General features: G+C 54.6%; 1 protein-coding gene across 1 annotated transcript; it reads left to right on the top strand.

The window, feature by feature from the left end:
• Window positions 1–3,161: 3,161 nt before the first annotated feature.
• On the top strand, window positions 3,162–4,652 carry MIND_00933600 (ANK-REP-REGION domain-containing protein; the record flags this gene model as incomplete). The annotated part of the gene is made up of 11 exons (XM_037365960.1): window positions 3,162–3,207; window positions 3,257–3,272; window positions 3,325–3,403; window positions 3,457–3,470; window positions 3,527–3,694; window positions 3,741–3,916; window positions 3,970–4,039; window positions 4,092–4,179; window positions 4,227–4,259; window positions 4,309–4,358; window positions 4,412–4,652. 11 exons carry the CDS (start codon window positions 3,162–3,164, stop codon window positions 4,650–4,652), a joined length of 981 nt encoding a protein of 326 aa, XP_037217372.1.
• Between the last annotated feature and the right edge of the window lie 20,714 nt (window positions 4,653–25,366).

Raw genomic sequence — 25,366 nt, 5'->3', positions numbered from 1 at the left:
CCACTATCAAAGCTTTCTGAAGCGGAATGGCGTCGTGTTGGGTTTGAGCAGATGGAGTGGGAGCGGGTCCTCAAATTCTATGGTAAGTACTTGCGTTCACTTGCTGCATAATCAGTACTGCCTCATATAATCCTATTCTCCTGTAAATATTTTACGTACATAATCTTTTCTTCTATTTGCCCACACTCTTTCTCTTCTCTTTACTTCTATTTAGACTCAGATGTGCTTCTGCCTATATACCCCTTCATAGTCATTGGTACAGCTATAATATATTCATATTCATTATATTATTGGCTAGTCGGTGACACCATTGAGGAAACCGGCATGACGGAACCATCCTTTTGCCTTTTCTGCCGTAACAACACCGCAAGCCTCAAGTAGGTCAATCTCTGGGCTCTCACTGTTATAGAGTGTTTTCCAGTTCCTTCGGATCCAATGTTTCACTGGAGACACAATGATTTATAGTTGGGAATATAGGAATCAGCACATACAGCAGCTAAAGCTCTCCTCAATTGGGTTAAAATCTGGAGAGTATGGTGGCAGGAAGAGGAGAATGCAACCTATATCTTGGTGACTAGAAAACAAAATAACAACAGATAACATACCAACACTTTCAACAATTTGGCGTAAATAATAACTTTTGTGGATTGCACAATTGTCCAACAGCAAAACACTGTTATCTTGTGGGAAGGGATTCATTTTGGGTAGCTGCAAGAGTTAGAAACATGTCTATAGTGATAAAAACACATACCACTTGTTCTACAATGAATTCGAAGAAGTCGTCACCATGAACAGATCCAGGAACAACCTGTACGGCAATATATCCCTCTGTCGACAGTGCTGCAACAATGCTATAGCGTTCCCCACGCACAAAGTCTGCAGAGGTTTCGGCACGCTGGCCAGCTGGAGCTCTGCCACGCTTTCGAAAGATTGTACGATCATCCTTGCTTGTTTCGTCAACAGCAACTACCTGTGAGGCCACGAAATCTCCTTGTATGCGTTCACGGAAAGCGGCCCGGGCTTCCTCGTCACGCTCCGATGCGGCGCGACGCAAGACTTTGTAGGTCAAGCCAGCATCAGCAATAAGATCGTGAATTGTTGTACGTGCGACGACAAGATCTTTGGTGACATAAAGCCAGTCAACGATTTCGTCCAAGTAAAGCTCTGGAGAATTTTGGACCAGTGTAAAGAGTGCATCAGCATTAGTGCTGGCCAGAATTATATTATGCTTGATTAAATATTGAATATATTCAGAATATTATGAATATATTATGCACTTTGTGGATCACTTGAATATGATTATGTTTGAATATATTATATTATATTATGACTATACTATATTATAGTCGCAGAATATTCAACTATAGTAAGGTAGATGATTACAGCTATTTTCTCAGTCTATGTACTCAGTCATAGTACTAATCTTAGTCTGAGTTAGCCCTACTTCTGATAAATGTCACATATTATCTATTATATATGGTGATTCATACATTACCCTTAGTAGGAACAAATGTCAGGAGTGATCACTTTGGGTTGACCTATTAAACATAGTGTAGGACCTCTGATCAAGTATCTACTGGCTAACCTAACAATGCCCCTGATTGTATTTTGAGAGTCCTATGTAACCCAGGGAGGCCCAAAAGGAAGTGCACTGACAATCCAGCATATATGGTATGTTTTTGATTCCTTTTTCTAGCAGCAAATATGTCAAACATATCAAGAGATATGCATACTAGATTATAGTTGAATATATTCATAACATATTCATATTTCACAGCTGAATATGATTATATTATACTACAAATATATTATTGGGTTGGAGCTCTGAATATGATATGATTATAATATATTATGCCCATAAAATAATATAATTATATTTGGCCAGCACTAATCAGCATGTTCGCCGTTGACTACGCGTGGCCGTCCTGGCGGGTGAAAGATATCTCGTGGCTGGACAACATCATCGTAGAGCTCGCGATTCTGTTTCCAGCGATAGAGACTTGACTGAGAAACACCGAGGAGTTCACAAACATCCTCGGTCATATAGCCCATCTCCCAAAGCCATAGTGCACGCTCTTTGAAGTCCTTGCTTATAGCGCGATAAACCATGTCGCCACCGTGCTCGGCGTGCTGGAGCGGCGGGGGCAAAGATAGATGGGAGACTCCCTTGTTGGCTTGGGGGCCAAGCAGGGCCAAGCCCACTCTCACGGCGCTAGCTCCCGGTTGACGGATCTGCAAGCTAAGCGAAGTTATCGCCGAACTCAGAAAAAAAGTTGTACACGAAAAATTTTGATCTATTCTCAAGGTTTTCCGAAATAGCTGTAAGGTGCCCCTCCTCGAGAAACGATGCGGGGTACGCTGAAATACGAAGTTGTTTTCGGAAAGCCACTGCCTTAAAAAGCCTCAGCATTCCTGCGCGAAACATGGTACAGTTGACCTCGCCGGTTGTGTGGTGCTGGCCATGGACGCAATGACGTTATTGAGGCTCTTCGAGATGTGTGAGAGTCCGAGTGTTGCCGTGCGGCGACAGCGCCGGCTTCCCAGTGACCGGAACGAGCAAGGAAGACTCGCTGACTCAGCGGCGACGCGTGTCAATCTTCCCACGTCAACACCTTCTCTCCTGCCCACCAATGCATTCGATTGCGCAGACAGTCTGCAGCGCCGAGGATCTTGGACGGGCTCTCCCACCGCGCAGTGCTATCGCGAGATGGCCGGCGCTGCCGCTCAATGGCGACCGCTGGACGGGGACTGTCCCCGCCCCACGTAAATGGTGAGTGTCACTGTCGCCATCCTTGTCGCCGCCACCCGCTCACGGATCTTTCGGAATTATGCAAGCCCTGTACGCTCCTTATCTCCCCCCGGCCCTCTGAGCCTCTCATCCCCTCTGCATTGCAGCATGCCTAACTGAAAACTCCGCATGTCTCTTGCGTCAGATCGACGGTCGCAAGAATAGCTCAGCATCCGCATCTCGGGCTTCCCTCTTTCGATATCTGAGAAGAGGCGCGCCGTAAGGGTGCGAATGATGCGTCGTCGAGGGTGAAATTCCCGTTCCGTGTCGCGATAAATCACTGCCATGGCCGCGGCTACAAAAGGCCCACGGACAGAACGCGTACGCCCTCCAAGCTGACTGCGATCTCCCCCCTCTTCCCCTTTCCCGTGCAATGGGGGCTGCGATGGACGAGACGTACGGCGCGCTGCTCATCGGAGGCGAGTCGGCGCGATTGGACCCGGTTTTGTGTGCTGACCGATACTATAGTGTTCTTCGCCATCTTGTGAGCCAAACCTTCCACTACCTTACAATCCGTTTCTAAGCTTGTCTTCCAGTCTCCAGGGGATACTCACACTTCAAGCGTACATCTACTTCGAGACCTTCCCGAATGACCGGTTGCGGCTGAAAGCTCTGGTGCGTCATCGTTTGCAGAAATACAACAACCCGAAGACTGAACTACCCGCCAGGTTGCCGTGGTCTGGTGAATATCAGCCGTTAAGCCTCTTTCAAGCCGAATAATTCGACTCATATTTTTAGGGTGCTTGATACCATGCACCTCGTCCTCATCTGCCAAGTGGCCTACCACTATCTGGTGACAAAATGGGGCGTCGAGGAGGCGCTGCACGAGACGACCTGGCCGTTCGACGTGCATCTCATCTTCGTCGGCGCCTCCGCGATCCTCTGTCAGGCGTTCTTCATAAATCGGCCAGTTTTCGCCATCTTGCCTCGATTCTTGGCTGAATGAGCGCAGGATATGGATCTTCAGCAAGAAAAACGTGTGGCTCGCGGCGCTGCTGGCAGCCGCGTGTCTCACGACGTTCGCGGTGGACGTGACGATGGGCGTCCAGAACACGATCCATCCGCGGACGTCGTTCCTGGGCACGCTGACCACGGAGATTGTCGTCTTGTTCGCGCTCGGCGCGGCCGGTGCGTGCCAACACCTCGAATTTTCCGTTCGTGGTTGTGATATGCGTCGGCAGTGGACCTCACGATCGCGCTCGTGCTCGTGTATTACCTCCAGAAGGGCATGAGGGACACGTTCTCCGCGCCGTATGTCATATTCGCACTGCATAACACAGGACTTACTGGCATGCTGGCGCAGAATGCAGTCCGTCTTCTCGACAGTTATCCAGTTCACCGTCGCCACGGGACTGGCGACGAGCTTCCTGGCCATTGCTTGCCTGGTTACCGTATGTGCCGAAATCCTGTTTGTTTCCACAGCGCTAATGTCTACCAGTACCTTGTATCCCGCCACTCTTTTATATACATCGTCTGTCTTATCCAAATTCCCCTGCAGTCGCGCTGATCCACATCCACAGGCACTGCACTTCTCCCTCGGCCGCCTGTACACCAACGCCCTCCTCGCCACGTCCGTTCCCTCCATCTCCTCTCTCTTTCAGCGACCGTCTCACGCAAACGCAGCCTGAACTCGCGCCAGAGCATCCGCAGCAAGCTCAACCAGACGATAAACCGCGCCATCCCGACGCCGAGCGCGGTCCTGTCGCTCCCCGTCACCGCCCCGAAAACGCCGGGGGACTCGTACCGGACGAGCCGGCGGCAGGACACCACCGGCACCGCGCTGAGCACGATTGTGTTCACCCCGGAGCCGTTCGATCCCGGGGACAGCCTGGGCGCGGGCGTTGGCGCGGCTCCGGGGCGATAGCTCGAAATGATGCATCTAGTTGCTATTTTTTGGTGTATCCGTTTTGTTAGGTGGGACGTGAAGTCGGGATAAAAGCTGCTGGACATTATGTACTACGACCTCCTACGATAGAGGCAGGTACATGTTGTAGTTGCATGCAGTGTACTGGAACTTGAACATTTGATTGCTCTGTATTGTATCAAGGAAAACACAGAACTCGCTCGTACTCCGCAAGTTATTCAAGCCTGAGGTTAAACGTTCGGAGTCCGGACACAAGTCTCTAGAGCATAAATATGCGTTGCAGATAAATAACTGCCTTGAGTCAAGGCACGTATTCCGACACGAACGACGCTCGACCAGTTCATCAAGGAGGGTGTCCTCAAGCACTTCTCATAGATACTGTAGTATTTCAATCAATTAGTCCTGTCACGGTCACATTGACTTTTTTGGCCGAAAATTTTCTGCCTGTCACAGGTCACAGCAAGTTTCTTCGGTCCCAAACCGTCCCAAAATGGTAATTTCTGAAAATTTTCCGCCCGATTCCGGTTCCGACTCCGGTCCGGCCCTCCATCTCGCCCGCACAATCACCGATCCATCAACGCCCTCCCGACGGTCACCCTGGGACCTCGCCTGCGACGCCGCCCAAGCCTTCTGTGCCCGACAGCGGCAGCTACAGACAAGCAGTATATAGTCAGCTCCCTAGCAGGCAGACCCTTAGAGTTTCTTCTCTTTGGATCCTCCCCTGCTAGGACCTTGATCTCAGGCCTCCGGTGTTGCCCTTACAGCAGAAGAAACTCTCTACGGGATTAAGCGGACAAGATTGCCAGGTTCGGCGCTGACTCAGGCTCAGAGTACGAGTCCGTTCCGCCCTCGTCACCGCCCCTGCCACTTGTCCCCTCCTCCTCTACTCCTGTGGTCCCCGCACCCGTCATGCCGTCCGGAGTCACTCCTACCGCAGACGCCCGGCTGGACTCACTCGAGGCGAAAATCGATAGCCTAACTGAGGCCCTTGCTTTACTCACCAACCAGGCTTCCGCTGCCGCTGCCGCCGCTAATAATGCTGGCGGACCCCAAACACCATCGCCGGAGACGTTGATTCCGACTCTGACTCCGGTCCAGGGCGACTCCGAAGCCCTTTTTGGCGACATCAACCTCGCCTCAAAATTGGTCTTGCGACCAAACCCCCCGTTCACCTTCAACGGCGATCGGAAACGCGGCCGCGCGTTCCTCTACGTGGTCCGCACCTACGCCCGCCTTGCCCCTGAGGCCTTCGTGGTCAACGGAGAGGCGAGCGAGGAAAAGGCCGTCCGCTATGCCATGTCGTTTATGGCAGAAGGACCTGCTCAGCAATGGGCGGAGCGCCACGGAAGCAAAGCCCCGTTTCCGTTTCCGTCCTGGGGCTCGTTTGTTTCCGAGTTTCGACTCCGGTTCGTCGAGGAGAACGAGCAAGATCACGCTCTCTCATGGGCACAAAGGATGTCTACCAGTACACTGACAACTTCGAGGACCTGATGGACCTCGCCGGATTCAAAGACGCGCTGGTCAAGGTGACCAAGTTCCGGCACGGACTTGACCCCCTGATCAACAACGGAATCACGTCCTCGAACGACCCCCCGGACCTCCGGGATTACCTCAGCTGGCGCACCCGGGCCTTCCGTCAATACGAGGCCCTGGTCCGGGCCAAGCTGATCAAGTCAGCCGCCCCCAAGACGCCTGGCGGTTTGATTCGGACTCCGTTTCCGGTCAACCGCATCCTGGCTCCGGCCCCTTTCCGCCCGGTGGCTCCGGTCGTGCCACCCGCGGCCCGCGCCCCCGCTCCGGCGCCTCCAGCTCCCGTCCCTATGGAGTTGGATCGCACCAGGGCTCGGGGTGCCCCTCGTCGCGCCTGCTTCAGGTGCGGCGACCCAAACCATCTCGCCCGGGATTGCCCCCTCCCCGCCGATGTCTGCTCGATGGACATCCTCGACGAGGTGATCCAACAACTCGGTGACGAGATGTTAGCGGAGTTGATCGCCCGCTACACGGACACAGCTGCCCTGCCGGAGACGGCAGTGGAGTCGATGGCCGGAGAGGATTTTGTCCCCCATGACGAGTGACTGGTGTGCCCTCGTTCGCGTCTATAAATCGTTTTGCCTCTTTGTATGATGAATGCAGTTCCTTGCCCTACAATGAGCCTGAAACGAAAGACACACCCTCTCCTGCCCCCACCTCGACTCCGTCTCCGACTCCGCCCGCGACTCCGGTCATCATCCTCCGCCGCCTCACTGCCTGGGAAAAGAAACTGCCCAAGCAGTACACTGTTGCCGCTGCCCCTGGGGCGAACTCCCTCCACCTCCCGTTGGAGCTCAAGTCCACCACCAGTGCGTTGAAGCTCTCGCTCTCTGGGCTTGTCGACTGCGGTGCCACCTCCGACTTCATTGACACGAACTATGTCGCTCGGAATGCCATTCCGGTCTGCACTCTTGATCAGCCGATTCCGGTCTTCAATGTCGACGGCACCCCTAATGATGCCGGGTCCATCAAACAGATCGCGGACTTGGTCCTGCGCTACAGAGGCCATGCCGAACGAGTTCAACTGGCCGTCACCCATCTTGGCAAGCAAGACCTCATCCTGGGGTACTCCTGGTTGCGGAAACACAACCCAGAGATCAATTGGGAAACCAAGGAGGTCAAGATGACATGGTGTCCCCGCAATTGCTCAACCTGCCGTGAGGAGGAGCGTGTCGCGAACGGACCGAGTTGCGGCGACTCCGGTCGCTCCAGAAGCGTCTCCGCTCCGGCCCGTTCGCTCCGGAGTCGCCGCAACTCGGTCCGTTCCCTCGGTTTGCACTATGGACCTCTCTGGCCCTGAGGACGGAGACGATTCCGATTCCGGTCTCGATTCCGGCCTGCCTGATCTGACGCCGGACTCAGACTCGGATGACGAAGATGACCAGCTCGAAGATGGTGACCGCATCTTCTACACCTCGTTCCGTCCCTCAGAGGAGATACGCGCAGGTAGCACCGTCTCACAGCGCCTGGCCGAAGCCTTTGCCAGGAACTCTGCCCCTCCGCCCTCCGAGATCCCGGACTGGGGAGCCGTAGTGGTAGTATTTAGCCTAAAACCAGTAGGTGTACTTAGGAAATACATTGCCTAGGCTACTAGGTACAGCCAGGGGGCTATGTACACCTAGAACTTTAGGCTAGCACTTCACCCTGGGCTAAAGCATTATTCTTATAGAAATATATATTATTATTCTTTATCTAGTATTCTGTTACCTAAGCCAGTGCCCCTATCTATATAATGTTTTTAATGTGGAACCATTTTTGATTGCCATCAGTACTTTTGATGGCTATATCATGATCCATCATTTGTGTCCAAATTAGGATTATTATTGATACAGGCCTTCCCAACTATATACCGGGTCATCGGCCTGAAGAAAAGGAGTTTAAAGTATTATATATGCATTATTATTAATATTATATATATTAGATAACAGTTTATTCCATCATTGATGCTATATTGATCCAGAGACCCTCAAGTGATTCTAGCCTAGATCACTGGGTACACCTAGGCTAGGTGCATTTATTATCCTAGGCAATGCATTTCCTAGGTGCACCTAAGCTAGGAGGCTAATTCTTACAGCTACGGGTGGACTGGGCTAAGGAGTTCCAGGACGTCTTCAACAAGGAGTCCTTCGATACGCTACCGGAACAGAGAGCCTGGGACCATGCCATTGAACTCGTCCCCAATGCTAAGCCCACCAACTGCAAGGTGTACCCCATCTCGCCCCTCGAGCAACGCGAGCTTGACGCGTTCATCGAGGAAGGGCTTTCGATGGGCCGGATTCGCCCTTCCAAGTCTCCGATGGCGTCTCCGGTCTTCTTCGTCAAGAAGAAGGACGGCGGACTCCGCTTCGTCCAGGACTACCGTGCTCTCAACGCGATGACTGTCAAAAACCGGTACCCCCTTCCGCTGATCAACGACCTCATAAACCGGCTCAAAGGCGCTCGTTACTTCACCAAACTCAATGTCCGTTGGGGCTTCAACAACGTCCGGATCAAGGAGGGTGACGAGTGGAAAGCGGCTTTCCGGACCAACCAAGGCCTGTTTGAGCCCTTGGTGATGTATTTCGGCCTGACAAACTCTCCCGCGACGTTCCAAACGATGATGAATGACATTTTCCAGGACCTCATCCTCTCCGGAGACGTCATGATCTACCTTGACGACATCCTGATCGCCCACTCCGACCTCCGGAAACACCGGCAGATTGTTCAGGAGGTCTTGCGGCGACTCCGAGAGCACAAGTTGTACCTCCGAGCGGAGAAGTGCGACTTTGAAAAATCGTCAATCGAGTACCTCGGAGTCATCATCTCCCATAACCACATCGAAATGGACCCCGTCAAGGTCGCAGGCGTCTCCGCTTGGCCGACTCCGGAAAACAAGAAGGACATTCAGCAGTTCCTTGGGTTCGCTAATTTCTACCGCAGGTTCATTCGGGACTTCTCGACCCTTGCGCGCCCTCTTTTCGTGCTCACCAAGAAGGACCAGCAGTGGACTTGGGGCGACGCGGAGGCCTCCGCGTTCCAAGCGATCAAGGACGCGGTCACCTCGGAACCGGTCCTGGCGATTCCGGACGATGCACAGCCTTTCCGACTCGAGGCGGACAGCTCTGATTATGCGACGGGGGCGGTTCTTTCACAATCCGCCCCGGACGGGAAGTGGCACCCTGTAGCATTCTATTCCAAAAGCTTAAATGATGTCCAGCGCAACTACGAAATCTATGACAAGGAGATGCTCGCGATCATCCGCGCACTCGAGGAGTATAGACACTTTCTCGAGGGCGCCGCGCACCCTGTCAAGATTTGGACTGACCATAAGAATTTGGAGTACTTCAGGAAGACGCAGCATGTCAACCGGAGACAGGCCCGGTGGTCCCTGTACCTCTCACGGTTCGATTTCACGCTGCACCACAAGCCCGGCCGCGACATGGGTCGACCTGACGCCCTCTCCCGGAGACCCGACCATGGAGTCAATTCCGACAACTCCGATGTCGTCCTTCTGCGGCCTGAACTCTTCCACGTCCCACGCACTCGAGGGCGTTTCCGTTTCCGGGCCATCATCTTTTGCATTAGCCTGGTGGGCAGTGGCCATCATCTTTTGCATAGATGGAGCTATATGAGCTGTGTCTGGTGCAAAGACACGGTCGAACCGAACCCACGAGTCGTGTGAAGCATCGTAGCCTTTCCACCTGACGAAATAGTTAAGACGCTTATACCTTATCCTGGCATCCAAGATTTCCTCAACTTCCCATTCGGGGACTCCGTCCTCTAGCTCGGGGGGCGGTTCTAGCCGGTTTGATGCCAATTAAGCGCCAGAGTTCGCGCGTGAAGTCAGCGATGAACTGCGAACCACGGTCCGAAATGTACTTCTCGGGGGTTCCGTGGTGCCTCCAGACATTCCGATAGTACAACCGGGCAGCTCCGACCGCGTCTATTGTCGTATGGCACTCAGTGAAGTGAGCGCGTTTGCCAAGAGCGTCGACGACTACCATGACCGCGTCGTACCCATGAGCCTCGGGGAGCTCGACGATGAAGTCCACCGTGACGGTGTGCCAGCGTTCGGGGGGGACTTCGGTCGGGTGTAGCTCCGTGCGGGAGCCTTCGGAGGGCCTTCGTGCGGCAGCACAAGTCACAGGTCGCGACGTAGTGTCCGATATGGCGGGACATCTGTGGCCACCAGTAGTTGCGCGAAACCAGCTCTAGGGTTTTGAACCGCCCGGCGTGTCCGGCGACTCGCGTATCGTGGCAGAGCTCGATGATGCGCCTCCTTAGGTCCTTGTCTTTGGGGACTACGACCTTGCCGCGGAAGTACAAGAGATCGCCCGAGGCGGCCCACTGGTCTGAACATGATGAGCGGGCCCCGAACTTGACCTTGGACCTTCAAGAGTTGCCGGGCCGCAAGCGCGACAGGCTCCTCTAGGTCAGGCTCACCAGATAGCGCTTCCTTGATGTCGCGGACAAGTTCGGACCCAGGCCCAGAGACAGTGACAGCCTCAAGCGCGCGAACGTGGAAAAGCTCAGGGCGCAAGAGGGTGACGTCCGAGTTGTCTTCGGAGATGCCGTGGTCAGGCCGGCGGGGAGAGAGCATCGGGGCGGCCCATCTCGCAACCTAGGACGTGGTGCAGTGTGAAGTCAAACCTAGAAAGGTACAACGACCATCGGGCTTGCCGACAATTAAGATGTTGTGCCTTTCGGAAATACTCCAAATTCTTATGGTCAGTCCAGATCTCGACCGGATGCGCGGCGCTCTCGAGGAAATGCCGATACTCCTCGAGTGCGCGGATGATCGTGAGTATCTCCTTGTCGTGAATCTCGTAGTTGCACTGGACATCATTTAAGCTTTTGGAATAGAACGCTACAGGGTGCCACTTCCCGTCCGGGGCGGATTGTTGTGAAAGAACCACCCCCGTCGCATAATCTGAGCTGTCTGCTTCAAGTCGGAAAGGCCGAGAGTCGTCCGGGATTGCTAAGGCGGGCTCTGAGATGACCGCATCTTTGATAGCTTGAAAGGCGGCGGCTTCGGCGTCTCCCCAGGTCCATTTCTGGTCTTTGTTGGTGAGCGCAAAGAGAGGTTGCGCAAGGGCCGAGAAATCCTGAATGAACCTGCGGTAGAAGTTAGCAAACCCCAGAAACTGCTGGACGTCCTTCTTGTTTTTGGGCGGAGGCCATGCGGAGACTCCGGCGACCTTAACGGGATCCATTTCGACGTGGTTGTGAGAGATGATAACCCCCAGGTACTCAATTGACGATTTCTCGAAGTCGCACTTCTCCTTGCAAAGGTACAGCTTGTGCATTCGGAGTCGCCGAAGGACTTCGCGGACGATCTCGCGGTGCTTACGGAGGTCCGAATGCGCGATAAGGATATTGTCGAGGTAGATCATAACGTCTCCTGAAAGAATGAGATCCTGGAAAATGTCATTCATCATCGTTTGGAAAGTCGCGGGGGAGTTCGTCAGGCCAAAATACATCACCAAAGGTTCGAACAACCCTCAGTTAGTCCGAAAGGCCGCCTTCCACTCGTCTCCTTCTTTAATCCGGACGTTATTGAAGCCCCAACGAACATCGAGTTTGGTGAAATAACGGGCACCCTTGAGCCTGTTGATAAGGTCATTAATCAATGGGAGGGGGTACCGGTTCTTAATCGTCATTGCGTTGAGGGCGCGGTAGTCCTGGACAAACCGAAGTCCTCCGTCCTTTTTCTTAACGAAGAAGACGGGGGAAGCCATCGGAGATTTCGAAGGGCGGATACGGCCAGTGGCAAGTCCCTCCTCGATGAACTCGTCAAGTTCGCGCTGTTCGAGGGGGGAGATCGGGTACACCTTGCAATTAGCGGGCTTCGCGTCGGGAACGAGTTACGGGCGAAGGCCTCTGCAAGGCGTTGGGACACGGTGCTCCCAGCGCGAATCTCCTCGATTGGGCGAAAGGAGGTGTAGAAGATGTGGTCGCCGTCTTCAAGATGCTCGTTGTCGTCCAGATCTGGTGAGGGACTCGGAGGGTCCGAAGGAGCTCCGAGTTCGTCGTCAGCATCGTCTGGACCGGCAATATCGATAGCGCAAACAGTGGGGAAGGCGCCCGAGAGCAAACGCGATTTGAGGAGTCAGAGGCGCCGAACCTCAGCGCGCTCGGTCCGTTCCTCGTCACGGCAGGTGGAGCAGCTTCGGGGGCAGCAACTCATTTTCACCTCTTTCGTTTCCCAGTTGATCTCGGGGTTGTGTTTCTTGAGCCAGGAGTATCCGAGTATCAAATCCTGTTTCCCAAGGTGGGTTACAGCCAGCTGAACGCGTTCGGAGTGTCCGTTGTACCATAGAACGAGGTCTGCGATTTGGCAAATAGACCCAGCATCATTGGGGGTGCCGTCGACATTGTAGACCGGTATGGGTACTGAGAGATTTCGGACTGGCACGTTATTGCGGTTGACGTATTCTGTGTCAATAAAGTCCGAAGTGGCCCCGCAGTCGACCAGACCTGAGAGGGAGAGCTTGAGCACGTTCGCAGTGGACTCAAGTTCGAGAGGAAGGTGGAGCGAGTTAACCCCAGGAGCGGCAGAGATGGTATAGCTGCCAGGTAGCTTTTTCTCCCAGGCAAGTTGGCGAATCCGAACGGGGGCTTCGGATGTGCCTCCCGCTAAGGCCGCGGTATCGGACAACCGCGCAAGCAGCTCTCCCAGCATCTCGTCGCCGAGTTGCTGGATTACCTCGTCAAGGATGTCCACATGGCGAACATCGGCGGGGAGCGGACAATCCCGAGCCAAGTGATTGGGGTCGCCACATCTGAAGCAGGCTCGACGAGGGGCACCCCGAGCCCTAGTATGATCTAACTCCATAGGGACGGGAGCCGGAGGTACCGAGACGGGGGCGCAGGCCGCGGGTAGCGCAGGTGCGGCCACCGGGCGGATGGGGAACGGAGTTGCCGAATGGGCGATAGGGAATGCGCCACGCGGAGCCCCCGAAGGCGTCCGCGGGGTGGTCCCTTTGATGAGCTTCGCCCGCACCAAGGCTTCGTATTGGCGGAAAGCCCAAGTGCGCCAGCCCAGATAGTCACGGAGGTCTGGGGGGTCGTTCGAGGACGTGATGCCGTTGTTGATCAGGGGGTCAAGTCCATGGCAGTACTTGGTCACCTTAACCAATGCATCTTCGAATCTGGCGAGGTCCATTAGGTCCTCGAAGTCGTCGGTGTATCCGTAGACGTCCCGCGTTCCCATATGATAACCCGCGCTTTCCAACTTGGCGAGCGCGAGGTCTTGCTCGTTCTCCTCAACGAACCGAAGGCGAAACTCAAAGAAGAATAGGTTCCACCGAGGGAAGGGGAAAGGGGTTTTGCTTCCATGACGCTCTGCCCACTGCTGGGCAGGTCCCTCCGCCATATAGGACATGGCGTAGCGGACGGCCTTTTCTTCGCTCGGCTCTCCGTTGACCACGAAGGCCTTCGGGGCAAGCCGGGCGTAAGTCTTGACCGCGTATAGGAAGGGGAAGGTGCGGCCGCGTTTGCAATCTCTGTTAAACACACACGGGGGGTTTGGCTGTAAGACCAGTTTTGAGGCGACAGTAATGTCACCAAATAACGCATCCGCGTTGGGGGCATTCGGAGATGCCGAAGGCGGTTCAGGAGCTGCCGAAGGTGGTGCGGCAGCGGAAGCCTGGGAAGCAAGGTGGGTGAGGATATTAGTGAGGTTGTCTAGTTTCGCCTCAAGTGCGTCCATGCGTGCGTCAGCGTCCGGAGCAGCTCCGGTAGACATAGCGGGCGTAAGGACGACAAGAGCAGAGGAGGAGGGGTCAAGTGGCAGGGGCGGTGACAAGGGGGGTACGGACTCGTACTCCGAGCCTGAATCAGCGCCAAACCTGGCAATCTTGACCGGTTAATCCCGTAGAGAGTTTCTTCTGCTGTAAGGGCAACCCTGGAGACCCTGACGAAAGCCTAGCAGGGGAGGATCCAAAGCGTGAATAAAAGCTACGGAAATACATGGAGGGACCGACCTAGCAGGGGAGGATCCAAAGAGAAGAAACTCTAAGGGTCCGCCTGCTAGGGCGCCAACTATATACTGGTCGTCCGTAACTGCCGATGTAGAGCGCAGAAGGCCTGAGCGGCATCGCAGGCTCTGTCCCAAGGTGATCGTTGGGAGGGTCTTGACGGATTGGTGATTGTGCGGGCGAAGGAGGCCGTGGACGATGGTCGGGGTGGGTCGGAGCGTCCGAGGGGGCGCCGGTCGGATGCGCCTCGGATGCGTTCGGAGGGTCCGAAGGAGGCCGAAGCGGGGTTCCCCTGACACCGTTCCGCAGGGCCATGAGTATGCCCCTCCGGCTCAAATAGCTCGGGGGATGCGCTCAGATCGACCAGGCATGTGCAATCGTCTCGCGGCACAGGCCAGGTCGATGGACCTGAAGTCCTCGTCTCCCACCGATCAATGCTCAGCTCGTGTGTAACGAGGATGCACCGCTTTCTCCGTTTCCCTGCTTTTTTTGCATGCCGCCCTGGAAAATTAATGAATGACAATAGATTATGAACAGATTGCTAAACCTTCAACAACTGGAGAAGGCGGCCGCGGAGGGCTTCGGTGCGAGCTCTCATCCAACAAGATAGACCGCCGTCAAACAGACAACACACTGGCTACCGAAGATGGCTCACAAGGGCTGAACACATTCGAGAGCGAGCGGCGTGAGCTTGAAACCGAGACCGCCCTCGTATGAGGGGGACTGGAGCCCGCAATAGACGACTGCATGACTCCACTACTAGCTTGGAGCTGTGTCGAAGTCAAAGTAGTGGAACCATACCTCGTAATGGCTCGACAGCGGTCATGGATGATGATTGATGCGAGTCGGCTTGATAGGCGTTGTATGCGGCGGGACTGACCCAGGCGTCGATGTTGTCCAAGGAAAAGAACGGATGTTGTTGGAACTCAGCGCTGACGAACTACGGAATGAATTAGACTGTATGCAAAGGAGAACATATCTTACTGTTTCACAATATCCGTTGAGCTCGACGATTGTCGCGTCCCGATAGTCCCATACCGTGGCACTTGACCCATCAGAAGCAAGGAATATGCTGTAGCCCGCGGAGGTAATCCAGCTGGCACGGTTTGACACCGAGAAACATGGTTCATGGCCAACCAATGCGAGGGCTGGTGGGAAGGCCTGAACCAAATGAGGGGCGTAATCGACAGCACTGCTCGCGAGATACTCACAAAAGCAAGATAGCTCCGTAAGTCGCGCAGTGTTATATCCCGTGCATCTTCGGACGCTCCGAGGGTTATCCTTGGAGCGCAACAGGGTTTTTACGCGATGAAGGTATCTGAGCGTTTCCCTTCAAACAGTTAATCTGCACGCAGACTCTCTCGGACCTGTTCGGACCCTCCGCCCATCAACTCGGATCTTTACCCTTTTGGACTTTGGTTTGTTTACTTATATCCGTTAGGCATTCACCTTGTTTCCTTTGCCTCGTGTATGTCTTCTTGTTCCCCTTACTTACTATGCCTTTGTACTTAACCCGCAGGGAGATCCTGCGGACCACATCGGATCTCCCTGCGAGGTCATATGCCTTATGTTTACCACTTAGTATAAATACTCGTACTCTACGACCCTGTACTTCAGTTTCGTTATTAACGTTTCTTGCCTCGCTCTCCGCTCTCGTCCGACTCCTCCCCGCGTTCTAAGCCTTATCGCCTTCGGCTTCTCCGAACGTATCCGCGGGAGTTCACATATTTGTTCAGACTTGCTTTCGGCCTGCAAGACGTGTAGTCGCTCACTCCGATATAGTGTTGTGATAGCCACTCGGTTCCCCTTCGGACTTTCCGTTACTTCCTTTCGGTTCTTGCACGGCACTTAACAGTATAACGAAACTCAAATACTCGCCTTGCCATGTCTGGACACTTTTCCCCAACGACTCCCTCTCCCCAACGCGCGGTTCTGTACGCTGCGCCTCACAACCCCCCTTTGGTTTCTCCTTTGGTTCAAATGCCTTCTCGGGATCGACACTCATATACGGAGCAAGGCCTACAAATCCGTGTTATGGCCGACCGTCGTCAATCCCGCTTGTTCAGTCAAGTACCTATTTTGCGCTCTCCTACTCAGTACGTCTCTTCCTCTCCTGGTCCAAACACACAATTCATTGTTCCCCCTCAATTCGCGGTTCCCCGGTATCAAGACATTCCTGTCAATACCGCTCCACCATACTTCATGCCTCAACCTCGTCGCCACTCATCTGATGCTATTTTCTTGGATGAATTGCTCCTCCCTCGGCCCCTCCGTAAATACGCCGACGCTCAAACTTCGCCCCGTCTTCACGAAATTGTGGAGACTAACGAAGGTGTTGGTGGGGGAAATCCGGGAGGTGATGGCGGCGATAGTGGGGATGAAGGTGGGGAACCCGAGGGTGGAAATGAAGGGCCAGGAGGAGGCGGAGGACCCGATACCCCTCCGAACCGAGGCTCTCCCCTTCCGGGAGGTGGCCCTGGCGGACCTGGTGGACCTGGTGGCCCGGGTGGCCCCGGAGGCCCCGGCGGTCCTGGTGGAGGTGGTGGAGGTCGAAGACCTGAGTCTTCTGCGTCTTCAAATCTGAGCGAAGATCGCCAGTGGTTCCGTAACGGTATGGCCGCCCTGATTGACGTTTTGACTGGCATTCGCAATGGCCAGCAACGTCCAACTACTCAGCGGCAATCCTGATCCAACCTTCAGAACCCCGACCCGTTTGATGGCTCTGAATCCTCAAAGCTAAGACCCTTCTTGGCTATTGTTTACCTGCATTTTGCTGAACGCCCTGACGCCTTCCCCGATGATGAATCTCGCATCATCTACGTCCTCTCGTACTTGAAGGGATCAGCACTTGCTTGGTTCGAGCCGGCCATCTACGACGCCGACCCCAACTTCTTGCCAGCCTGGCATAACAACTTTCCAGCTTTTGTTCAAGAGCTGCAAGACCACTTCGGCCCTGTGGACCCTGTCGGTGACGCCGAGACTGCCCTTCGGCATCTCCGTATGTCCTCCGGCGACCACATCTCGAAATACTTGGTCGAGTTTCACCGTCTTGCTTCGCTTGCTGGCTGGGGTCTAGTCGCCCTTCGTTCTCAGTTTTACGAAGGTTTGGCTCCACGGGTTAAGGATGCACTCCTTAATATGGAATACGACACTACTCTCCTCGGCGTCAGCGCGGCAGCTAAGAAAGCTGATCACCGTTACTGGCAACGCGTAGCCGAGAAGAAACGCGAAGGCATGACGTCTGGTAATGCCGGACGCTCCGACTCTTCGAGCTCTGCTCAGAGTTCGAATTCTAACCAGAAGGGTGGTGGGAAGAAGAAGGACAATCATCGGTCCTCTTCGGGAAATTCTGGTTCTTCCTCGTCGTCTAACAACTCGGGCAACAACAACAACGGCAACAGGGGTAACAACAACGGAAAGGGGTTCGGGTTCTCCGAATACCTCCAAACCCTATGCCAATGTGCTCGACAAAGACGGGAAGCTAAGTCAAGCCGAAAAGGATAGGCGCAAAAAGAACAAGTTGTGCCTGTACTGCGGCGAAGACGGCCATATGTGGGACAAATGTCCCCATATTCCGGCCAACAAGACGGCTTCTGGGAAAGCGTCGACCGCGGAGACCTCCGGTAAATCCGCAAACACCTCCAACGCTAACAAGTCAAAAAAATAGTTAGCAGCTCTGGCGATACCTCCTCGCACGCCCAGAGCTGCGTTGACTCAGGTGTGATTTCCGAGGTTGTCCTCAACGCGTCCGCTCTTTCCCCTAATGCCCTTTTCCTTGATCTACTCGTCTCTCTAGTTTCTCCTCTCTCTCTCGGACTCTCCCAGCCGTATTCAACCACGGTAGTATCGGACTTAGCGAAGGTAGCCTCGGGTTTCAACATCCTGTTGCGTACTCTTGTCGACTCGGGCTCTTCTCATTGTTTTATATCTTCGTCTACTTGTGAAACGCATCATATTTCCTCGTATTCGATCGCTCCGATTCGACTCCGATACCTCGACGGCTCTTTCTCTCTAATCGATCGGCAAGTCCGATTGCCTATTCGGTTTCCTTCTGGCGAAGTGCACCTCCTGGACTTCTTTGTCACCCGTCTTGATTCTCCCAGTGATTTGGTACTCGGATACAACTGGCTTCACCGCTTCAATCCGTTGATTGACTGGTCGATGGCTAGTATCTCTTTCCGGACTACAGTTATTGAAGATTCTGTGTCGACACACGAGCCTCTGGCTCCTTCTGCTTCGGAAGTTCCGCATCTGCCCCGAACTGTCCCTAGCTCGCACCCTGCCAACCTTCCTCGGGCTCACGACCCAACTTTAACACCTTCTTCGGATCCTATTCCTTATTCCCTTCCCTCGACATCAGAAACCCCCCATCTCCGCACCGCTTGTCTCTCTGGTCTCCGCTAGTGCTTTCTCTGCTGTTCTCGCTCAGAAAGGTACAGTTCAGTACGTCCTCCGAATGCAACCCTCGGAGGAAGCACGGGCGCGAGCCGGGTCTGTTGATGAAGACCTCTCGGCTCTTCCGAATGAATACCGGGAGTTTGCTGACGTTTTCTCTGAGTCAGAAGCCTTCAACTTACCACCTCATCGGGAATACGATTTGCACATCGAAACCGAACAGGGTGAAGTCCCCCCAATTGGCCATATCTACTCGCTCTCTGAAAAGGAGCTCGCGGCCCTTCGGGATTTCCTGGACAAAAACCTTAAGTCTGGCTTCATTTACCCTTCTAAATCGACTCACGGAGCTCCCATACTTTTCGCGAAAAAGAAGGACGGTTCGCTTCGCTTATGCGTTGACTATCGTGGTTTGAACAAGATCACAAAAAAGGATCGTTATCCACTTCCTCTTATCGCTGACCTTTTGGACGCTCCGGGACGGGCCCGAATCTACACCAAACTCGACTTGCGGCACGCTTACCACCTACTTCGCATCGCTGAGGGCGATGAATGGAAGACGGCCTTTCGCTCTCGCTACGGCTCTTACGAATGGCGAGTTGTACCTGAAGGCTTGACCAACGCCCCTGCAGCCTGGCAACGCTTCGTCAACAGTCTGTTCGCAGATTTGCTGGACGTGTGCGTTATTGTTTATTTGGATGACATTCTGATTTACTCGGACGATCCGAAACAACATACGGCCCACGTTCGGGAAGTCCTAAAGCGACTCCGCGCTGCCAACCTTTACTGCAAGCTTCCTAAATGCGAATTTAGCGTCACTACAACAGAGTACTTGGGGTACATCCTCTCCCCTGACGGTTTCCGTATGGCTCCCGAAAAGGTCGCCGCCGTCGTTGATTGGCCTACCCCGCGTAAAGTCAAGGACGTGCAGTCCTTCCTTGGCTTTTGTAACTTCTATCGGAGGTTCATAGACGGCTACTCGGACATTACTGTCCCTCTTACCCGTCTAACGCGTACTAACGTCAAATGGGTTTGGTCTTCTGATTGTCAAAAGTCCTTTGATCATTTAAAGGCTGCTTTTTCTCATGCACCCATTCTTCACCATTGGGTTCCCGGTCGGCAAATCACGGTTGAGACCGATGCCTCCGACTATGCTATCGCGTCTATTCTTTCGATTGACGGCGACGATGGCGACATCCACCCTGTGGCTTTCCGAAGTCGCACCCTCGGACCTTCTGAATTGAACTACGACGTTCACAATAAGGAGCTCCTCGCTATTTTCGATGCTTTTTCAGTGTGGCGCCACTACCTTGAAGGCTCGGAGACTCCTATCGACGTGGTCACTGACCATAAGAATCTCGAGTATTTCTCCACTACGAAGATACTCACGCGTCGTCAAGTTCGCTGGTCCGAATACCTTTGTCATTTCAACTTGACAATCCGCTTCCGTCCGGGCCGCCTGGGCGGAAAGCCCGATGCTTTAACTAGACGATGGGACGTCTACCCTAAAGAGGGGGAAAAAACGTACCGGCAAGTTAACCCCCAAAATTTGCGTCCTATCTTTTCTTCTGACCAACTATCGGCATCACTACGGGCTACCCTGCTCGAGGACGTTTGTCTTCGCGCATGTCATGGACCTCGAAAAACTCCACAAAGACATTCGAGAGCACCTCCGTGACGATCCGGCTGCTGTCATCGGCATTACCGCTGCTGAATCTGGCTCTTCTAACCGCTGGACTCTCTGACCAACTATCGGCATCACTACGGGCTACCCTGCTCGAGGACGTTTGTCTTCGCGCAACTGTTGTCATGGACCTCGAAAAACTCCACAAAGACATTCGAGAGCACCTCCGTGACGATCCGGCTGCTGTCATCGGCATTACCGCTGCTGAATCTGGCTCTTCTAACCGCTGGACTCTTGACGAATCTGGGCTTTTACGCCTTGATGGTCGCATTTACGTCCCCTTAACCAACGGGACGTCCGAAGAACTCCGAGTACGTGTACTTCAGTATCGTCATGATCATATTCTGGCTGGTCACTTCGGTCAGAATCGTACTTTGGAACTAGTTCGGCGCGACTATACTTGGCCGGAGCTCCGAACCTTTGTCCGAGTCTATGTTCAGTCTTGCGTTCTTTGCAAGCGCAACAAGAAGCCTCGACACAAGCCATACGGTTTACTCAAGCCGTTACCTGTCCCTCTTCGCCCTTGGCATTCTATTTCCATGGACTTCATTGAAGGCTTACCCAAATCTGGCGAGTACGATACTATCCTGGTTATTGTTGACCGCGCATCTAAGCAAGCGATCTTCATTCCCTGCGATAAACACATCGACTCCCCGGAGCTGGCACGGCTTTTCCTTATCCATGTCTTTTCGAAACACGGTATCCCCGAACACGTCACTTGGACCGAGGTAGAGAATTCGTCTCAGCATTCTTTCGATCTCTTGCTATGCTCTTGAACATGGAGATGCACTATACGTCTGGCTACCACCCGGAGGCTGACGGACAAACCGAACGTGCTAACCAAACCCTCGAGCAGTACATTCGCATGTACACTTCGTATCAGCAAGACGATTGGGACCAACTCTTACCCTTAGCTGAGTTTGCTTATAACAACGCTCCTAACGCGTCTACGGGCATCTCACCTTTCTTCGCTAACAAGGGTTATTACGGTCAATGCTGACTTGGACGTTCCGAACATTCGCCGCTAGAGACTACACTGTCGAACTTCAATCGCTTCACGAGTTCCTACGCGAACAAATTACTTCTGCTCAGGAAAGGTATAAGGAGACTGCTGATCGAAAGCGGATTCCCCAACCTGACCTGGCAGTTGGCGACTCAGTCTATGTCCTGGCGAAGTATATTCGGACGACCCGACCAACTCCGAAATTCTCTGAACAATTCCTTGGCCCCTACGAAATCATTGCGAAACCCAGTTCTGCTTCATATACGCTACGTCTTCCAAAAAATATGCGAGCCATTCACCCAGTCTTTTACGTATCTCAGCTCGAAACTTCCATTCCTAACCCCTTCCCTGATCGCGAACCGGAGCCCCCGGCCGCGGTCGAGGTAGATGGTGAAGAACAATGGGAAGTTAAAGAGATTGTCGATTCTAAGATCGATCGGAGATGCCAAGTTAGACTCCGCTACTATGTCGAATGGCTTGGTTTCGAAAACACTGACGAGCAATACTCCTGGGTTGGCGCTGACGACATCGCGGATGCTCCTGACCTTATCGAGAGTTTTCACAAGAAGTATCCTCAGAAACCTGGGCCTGACTACTAATGCCCTTCGGACTCTCCGTCTTACTCCGACTTCTTACTCTTGGTCACTCTGGTCTTTTCGGCACTTGGTTTCTTGCGGTCTTCTATTTACATTGGGCTATTCTATTTACTGCCCTTGTCTTGGTCCCTTGGACGACCCCTCACCCTTATCGGCCTCTCCGCCCTTCTCCGAATTCTTCTTCGACTTCTTCTTCTTCTTCTTTGGAGGCTGCTCAGCCTCCGGTTCGGGGGGTCGCCGGCTTCTCCTTGCGCTTTGCCTCCTTCTCGTCCTCAAGCCTCCGCTGCCTGTGACGCTTGTGCTCCATTTCCCTTCTGGCCTTATCCAACCGATCGCGCCAATTCGCATCGTACTCGTGGTCGGTTATATTCAACCATTCGCGCATGTCGGCTTGGTTGCGGTAAAGCCGAGCCCGCGCTCGGGACCTCCGCACCTCGTACGCCTCCTGCGATTGATGCTCGGGTTCCTCCGAGCGTTGCCGAAGCTGCCCCGCGACCTCGGTCCTATAAGCCACGTCGTAGTCGAGGAACTCGTAGGCGGAGTTCTCGACGTTGTTGTCGTGGTGGTTGCGCGCCAGCATCAAGATGGCGTTTTGATTGCCATGGGTATACGACAAGAGATTGTCGATGTCTTCTTCGTTGTCGCGCTAGAAATTGGTTAGTACCTCGGATATTCCGTTGACATCCGATAACGCACCATCGCTTGGTTGAACCCTACGAGCGACTTCTGCGTCGCGTTCAACTCCATCGTCATGCTCTTCACCCCCTCTCCATAAACCCCCAATCCGTCCTCCAAATCTTGCACCCTTCGGCGCAGCCGCGCGCTAACTCCGAACTCGACCCGCCGCCAGATGCAAACCTCTGCTCGAGGAGTCTCCGACGAGCCTCCTGAGCGTCGCGCAGGTCGCATTTCTGCTTTTGGCGACGGCACCGCGTGCACGAAGGCCCTGGTCCAGGGGCGCAGCGTTCCGCCTCCCTGTCCGCAGTTGGGCGGCGACTGCATCGCTTGCATTCTGTCAAGTTGGGTTAGTACGGTCCCTTCGGACGATCCGCCACGCACCGACTGGTGGCAACTCGGCCTCGTTCGGCCCGTCCGAATCGCTAGGCGACTCTTCCCTCGCCGGCTCCTTGCCCTTGCGGGACTTCTTCTTTGGGGCTGTAAGGGCAACCCCGGAGGCCTGAGATCAAGGTCCTAGCAGGGGAGGATCCAAAGGCGTGAACATTGGTAAGCGAATACAAATGAAGCTGACCTAGCAGGGGAGGATCCAAAGAGAAGAAACTCTAAGGGTCCGCCTGCTAGGTAGCTGACTATATACTGCTTGTCCGTAGCTGCCGCTGTCGGGCACAGAAGGCTTGGGCGGCGTCGCAGGCGAGGTCCCAGGGCGACCGTCGGGAGGGCGTTGACGGATCGGTGATTGTGCGGGCGAGATGGAGGGCCGGACCGGAGACGGAACCGGAGTCGGACCGGAATCGGAGGCGTCGCCGAGGGGCCGAAAGGGAGGTTCCCCTGACATCACCCCCCCCTTTGAATGCGGCGTCCCGGCGCATAGACCGGAACGGAATCGAGTCGAAGGTCGCGGAGGCGATGTGTCGTGGCTTGCCAGGGTACTTACGATAGAACTCCGCAATTTTCTCCGGGCGAAGACGCGGTCGAAGCGGACCCATTGGTCGTGCGATGCGTCGTAGCCTTTCCATCTGACGAAGTAGTTCAGCCGTTTATACCTCACCCTTGCGTCCAGGATTTCCTCTACTTCCCACTCCGGGACTCCGTCCTCGAGGTCCGGAGGGGGCTGGTCGTAGCCGGGCGTCCGTCGAAGGGGTCGTCCTGAGCGAGCTCGAGCTTGACGACGGGGAAGACCGGGTGGAGCTTCGAGTAGCGCGGAGGGAGGTCGAGCTTGTAGGCACCTTTGCTGATCTCCGCGACTATCTTGAACGGTCCAAGGCGGCGATGGGAGAACTTTTCCGAGGGGCGAGTCGTCCTGATGTCAGAGGCATCCAGCCAAACACGGTCGCCAACCTTAAACTCCGGAGACGGAGTCCGTCTCCGGTCGTAGTAGCGCTTGTACTCCTCTTTGGCCTTAGTGAGCGCGGCCTTGGCTTCGGCAACACCAGTGGCAATCCGGTCGCGGAACTCGTTCACGGACTCCATAGCGGAACGGACTCCGGGTTCGAAGCCCATGCGCGGGAGCCGTCCCGTGTCCGTCATGAAGGGGACCTGCTGCGTGGAGGAGTGAACGTGGTTGTTGTAGGCGAACTCCGCGGCCGGAATCAGCTCATCCCAGTCGTCCTGCTGGTAGTTGGTGAAGATCCGCAAGTACTGCTCCAGCTCCTGGTTGACGCGCTCTGTCTGACCGTCTGTCTGCGGGTGGTACGCGGTAGACGTGGCGGGCTTGATGCCGATTAGACGCCAAAGTTCTCGGGTGAAGTCCGCGATGAACTGCGAGCCGCGGTCGGAGACGTACTTCTCCGGAGTCCCATGGTGCCGCCAGACATTCCGGTAGTAGAGGCGGGCTGCCCCTACTGCATCGACCGTCGTATGACACTCTGAGAAGTGGGCGCGTTCCGAGGGTGTCAACGACGACCATGATCGCGTCGTACCCATGGGCTTCGGGAAGCTCTACGATGAAGTCGACGGAGACGGTATGCCAGCGTTCGGGGCGTTTCCGTGGGGTGCAGTTCTCCGTGGGGCAGTCTCCGGAGTGCCTTGGTGCGACAGCACAAGTCACAGGTCGCAACATACCGGCCGATATGGCGAGACATCTGAGGCCACCAGTAGTTCCGGGAGACCAACTCCAGGGTCTTGAAACGACCTGCGTGTCCGGCGACTCGGGTGTCATGGCAGAGCTCGATGATGCGTCTCCGGAGGTCCTTGTCTTTTGGTACGACGATCTTTCCTCGGAAATGGAGAAGACCGCCGGAGACGGCCCATTCGTCAGAACGTGAGGAGCGGGGACCTCGAGCTTGACCTTGAACCTTAAGAAGTTGCCGGGCCGCTAGTGCGACGGGCTCCTCCAGGTCAGGCTCACCGGAGAGGGCATCACGGATGTCACGGAGCAGTTCAGAGCCGGGACCGGAACGGAAACGCCTTCGAGTGCGCGGACGTGGAAGAGTTCAGGCCGCAGAAGGACGACATCGGAGTTGTCGGAATCGACTCCGTGGTCGGGTCTCCGGGAGAGGGCGTCAGGCCGACCCATATCGCGGCCAGGCTTGTGGTGCAGCGTGAAGTCGAACCGGGAGAGGTACAGAGACCACCGGGCCTGTCTCCGGTTGAGGTGCTGCGTCTTCCTGAAGTACTCCAAATTCTTATGGTCAGTCCAAATCTCGACAGGGTGCGCGGCGCCCTCGAGGAAGTGTCTATACTCCTCGAGTGCGCGGATGATCGCGAGCATCTCCTTGTCGTGGATTTCGTAGTTGCGCTGGACATCATTTAAGCTTTTGGAATAGAATGCTACAGGGTGCCACTTCCCGTCCGGGGCGGATTGTGAAAGAACCGCCCCGTCGCATAATCAGAGCTGTCCGCCTCGAGTCGGAAAGGCCGTGTCGTCCCGGAAT

Source organism: Mycena indigotica (assembly GCF_014461135.1).
Source record: "Mycena indigotica strain 171206Taipei chromosome Unknown Mind.scaff0008, whole genome shotgun sequence".
NCBI classification, from domain to species: domain Eukaryota; kingdom Fungi; phylum Basidiomycota; class Agaricomycetes; order Agaricales; family Mycenaceae; genus Mycena; species Mycena indigotica.
The sequence above is the reverse complement of the archived record's forward strand: the minus strand, read 5'-3'. Positions and strand labels throughout refer to the sequence as shown.